The sequence below is a fragment of the Hyalella azteca genome, unplaced genomic scaffold (genome assembly GCF_000764305.2).
Source record: "Hyalella azteca isolate HAZT.00-mixed unplaced genomic scaffold, Hazt_2.0.2 contig3919, whole genome shotgun sequence".
Classification (NCBI taxonomy): domain Eukaryota; kingdom Metazoa; phylum Arthropoda; class Malacostraca; order Amphipoda; family Hyalellidae; genus Hyalella; species Hyalella azteca.
In genome coordinates this window covers 12,594-17,233 of record NW_025934148.1, presented here as the reverse complement: position 1 = coordinate 17,233, position 4,640 = coordinate 12,594, and the positions used below count along the sequence as shown (strand labels likewise).

The 4,640-nt window shown below is 38.1% G+C and overlaps 1 protein-coding gene across 1 annotated transcript in view; it reads right to left on the bottom strand.

Annotated features, from left to right (window-relative positions):
• Positions 1–12: 12 nt before the first annotated feature.
• The window catches only part of LOC108676419, a gene marked incomplete at its 3' end in the record, with an annotated part of 14,130 nt that continues 9,502 nt past the window's right edge, over positions 13–4,640 (bottom strand). Inside the window, 1 exon segment of the mRNA XM_047879829.1 lies at positions 13–202. Coding sequence (XP_047735785.1) covers positions 13–202 — 190 coding nt within the window.

Below are 4,640 nucleotides of genomic sequence, written 5' to 3'. Positions count from 1 at the left end.
GTATTCCCCCGCCCCTCCATCGTGGTCCCCCATCTCGTCCCTGCAGCAGAAGCACCGTCGGTACGCGGCGCGGTACGCCACCTTCAGGACGGACCTGCGGTACACCAGCACCGCGAACACCGCCACGCTCTCCAGTACCACGAACTGCCACAGCCTGCGGGTACAGGGGTACAGGGTACAGCCTGGGGGTACAAGGTACAGCCTGGGTGTATAGGGGTACAGGGTACAGCCTGGGGATACAAGGTACAGCCTGAGGGTACAGGGTACAGCCTGGGGGTACAAGGTACAGCCTGGGGGTACAGGGGTACAAGGTACAGCCTGGGGGTACATGGTACAGCCTGGGGAGCTGCCCACCTATCCAACAGCGCTGTTTTTTTCTTTTCAAAGTGAAAACTCGTTTTTTTAACTTGTGGAATAGAAGGTGGGTTTAAAAGAAAACGTATGTACGCATATAATTTATTTTACAGTTTTGAACATCAGAATACTTTAAAAATGGAGAGAAGCTATCAAGGAATTATGTATCAAGCCTTCTTGAACAAATACAGTAATCACATATCTGCATGGGATTACTGTATTTCTTACTGATCAGTAAGAAATACAGTAATCCCATGCCTCTAAAAATAGCCCACTTCAATTTAAATTCTAAAGAACACCCATAATGAATGAAGTTTCATATATGTTACATGATGCTCTAATTTGCAGTCATTCAGGCCTTATCACAAGGTCATAAGTCAAAAAATACAGCTCAGTCCTCATTGCAGTGCGTGACAGAGAACGCATTTTCTCGTCGACGAAAACGTGGTCACGGACGGACGGACGGACAGACAGACGGACGGACAAGACGAGCACAATAGCGCCTTTTTCCCATAAATGAGAAAATGCGCTAAAAAGGAACCACCCGATATCGCCTTCACACCGAAGTCCATTTCGTAATTTCTGCAATTTTGTCGAAATTTTTGAGGGGGGAGTAACCCGACCTAAACTGTATGTTTAACATCAGCTTTGATGCTAATTTCATGCACATACTTCACTTTCTCAACGTAAAATGGGAGGAATAACATATGAATAACCCTTTGCTAATATTAAACCTCATGTTCAATATTATTTTGTGCGATAACTCAAAAGTCCAAGAAACAAAATTATAAAAACAAATTAGTTATTCATTTAAAGCCTTCAATCAAGAGTGTGAAATAAAGGCACAAATGTTAAAAAGGTAAAAAAAACATTGACCTGGCTAGACTTACCCCCGTAGAAAGGTGTCTATAGCAACGTACAGAAGTGTTTTATACACACCTAACCTAACGAAATTGACGTTTCTTTTAGAATGCCCGGTAATGTAGTTCATTTATTTTTGGTTTCAAAGTACAAACTATTTATAGAGTACAAAACCAGACGCGATTTTGTCCGGATTTTTCACCCATGTATCCCAGTGGTTACAGTTCAGAGTACCAAGATTGGAGCAGAAAGGCGCGGGTTCGATCCCAGCTCTAATACTGGAGAGAAGCTATCAAGGAGTTATGTATCAAGCCTTCTTGAACAAATACAGTAATCACATATCTGTATGGGAATACTGAATACAGTAATCAGTAAGAAATACAGTAATCCCATGCCTCTAAAAATAGCCCATTTCAATTTAAATTCTAAAGAACACCCATAATGAATGAAGTTTCATATATGTTACTTGGTGCTCTAACTTGCAGTCTTTCAGGCCTTATCACAAGGTTATAAGTCAAAAAATATAACCCACTGCAGTGAGTGGCAGAGAGCGCATTTCCTCGTCAACGAAAACGTGGTCACGGACGGACGGACGGACAGACAGACGGACGGACAAGACGAGCACAATAGCGCATTTTTTCCTTAAATGAGAAAATGCGCTAAAAAGGAACCACCCGATATCGCCTTCACACCGAAGTCCATTTCGTAATTTCTGCATTTTTTTCGAAATTTTTGAAGGGGGAGTAACCCGACCTAAACTGTATGTTTAACATCAGCTTTGATGCTAATTTCATGCACATACTTCACTTTCTCAACGTCAAATGGGAGGAATAACATATGAATAACCCTTTGCTAATATTAAACTTCATGTTCAATATTATTTTGTGCGATAACTCACAAGTCCAAGAAACAAAATTATAAAAACAAATTAGTTATTCATTTAAAGCCTTCAATCAAGAGTGTGAAATAAAGGCACAAATGTTAAAAAAGGTTAAAAAACATTGACCTGGCTGGACTTACCCCCGTAGAAAGGTGTCTAGCAACGTACAGATTTGTTTTATACACACCTAACCCTAACCTAACGAAGTTGACGTTTTTTAGAATGCCCGGTAATGTAGTTCATTTATTTTTGGTTTCAAAGTACAAAACTATTTACAGAGTACAAAACCAGACGCGATTTTGTCCGGATTTTTTCACCCATGTCCGGTAATGTTATTAATCCTGTCCGGCAATTGACCGAAACTCGAATATATATATATATATATTATATATATGAGTTATAAGTTAGCAATAACCGGACAGGATTGGTAACATTACAGGACAAGGGTTAGAAACCCGGACAAAATCGCGTCCGGTTATACACTCTGTAATTAGTTTGTACTTAAAAACCGGACGAGCAAATAGATGAACTACATTACCGGACATAAAAAACGCCAACCTCGTTAGGTTAGGGTTAGGTGTGTCTAAAACCCTTCTTTACGTTGCTAGAGACCGTTTTACTGGGGTTAGGGCCAGCCAGGTCAAGTTTTTTTTACATATTTTTTGCAATGTGGAAAAATAATTAGAGTCCGGATATGTGGACTTATATATATATTATATATATACATATATAAATATTAGAGTTAAAACTACAGAAACTAGTGAATATTTCGGCTCCTTAAATAGGCTCTGAAATTAAAATACGCAACAGTAAAAAGCAGGTAATGAAGAAAGAAGATCAAACCCTCTAGGTATATATTGACATTCACTGTATCCTTTGCTAATATTAAAATTCATGTTCAATATTATTTTGTGCGATAACTCATAAGTCCAAGAAACAAAATTATAAAAACAAATTAGTTATTCATTTAAAGCCTTCAATCAAGAGTGTGATATAAAGGCACAAATGTTAAAAAAGGTAAAAAAACATTGACCCGGCTCGACTTACCCACGTAGAAAGGTGTCTAGCAACGTACAGAAGTGTTTTATATACACCTAACCCTAACCTAACGAAGTTGACGTTTTTTAGAATGCCCGGTAATGTAGTTCATTTATTTTTGGTTTCAAAGTACAAACTATTTACAGAGTACAAAACCAGACGCGATTTTGTCCGGATTTTTCACCCATGTTCGGTAATGTTATTAATTCTGTCCGGCAATTGACCGAAACTCGAATATATATATATTATATTTAAGAGTTATAAGTTAGCAATAACCGGACAAGATTGGTAACATTACAGGACAAGGGTTAGAAACCCGGACAAAATCGCGTCCGGTTATATACTCTGTAATTAGTTTGTATCTAAAAACCGGACGCGCAAATAGATGAACTACATTACCGGACATAAAAAACGCCAACCTCGTTAGGTTAGGGTTAGGTGTGTCTAAAACCCTTCTTTACGTTGCTAGAGACCGTTTTACTGGGGTTAGGTCCAGCCAGGTCAAGTTTTTTTACATATTTTTTGCAATATAGAAAAAATAATTAGAGTCCGGATATGTGGATTTATATATATATATTATATATATACATATATATAAATTAGAGTTAAAACTACAGAAACTAGAGAATATTTCGGCTCCTTAAATAGGCCCTGAAATTAAAATACGCAACAGTAAAAAGCAGGTAATGAAGAAAGAAGATCAAACCTTCTAGGTACGTATTATTTTTAAAGACATGAAGAAGGGGAATTTTTGCTAGTGAGTTTATTTAGCACACTGGTTTATTTAAGAACATGTAATTTTTTTTAATATCGCATAATTTTGCTTGCTAGTTAAAAACAAGTGGCAATACAAGCCTGACAATATATGAGAACGTTAAATAATGGAAGCTTCTAAATTTGGCTCATATTTCTAAGTGCTCAGTCCAAGTCTTCATAAGTTATGAGGGAAAGACTGGGTTTTTAGAGGCTGGCACTATATTAGTTTCGAGAAACAAGGAAACAACGAAGAATTTATTAATTGATTCAATAAATATTATATCCATTGCTTCGTAGACTCGGACAGAGATGTGTATTTTTATAACAGTGATACATCAAGTTAATGCTGCATCACTGACTCACTCTTTACAAATCAACAATTATTGGATTAAGAGTTATAGCCAACGTAATAATAGAACTCGATAATCTCTGGCATCAAATTTTAAATGATGAACATAAATGAAAAGGACTTTGAAGCTAAGTATAACTGGAATAAGGGAAAAAGTAATGAAACCCATTTTGCTAAGGTTTTTTTCACAAAACCTAGGGGGGTTGGGCAATTTAAAATAAACCCTGGGTTTTCGCCACCTTGATTTACAGCCCACCTACCTATAGCAACACCCAATCCACCACTCTCCTTCCATTCCCTCACCCACTCCTACCACCTGACCTACCACCCCCTCATCTTGACCCACTTCCCCCCTGACCCACTCCCCCCTTTACCCACTCCCCCCTTTACCCACTCTATGAC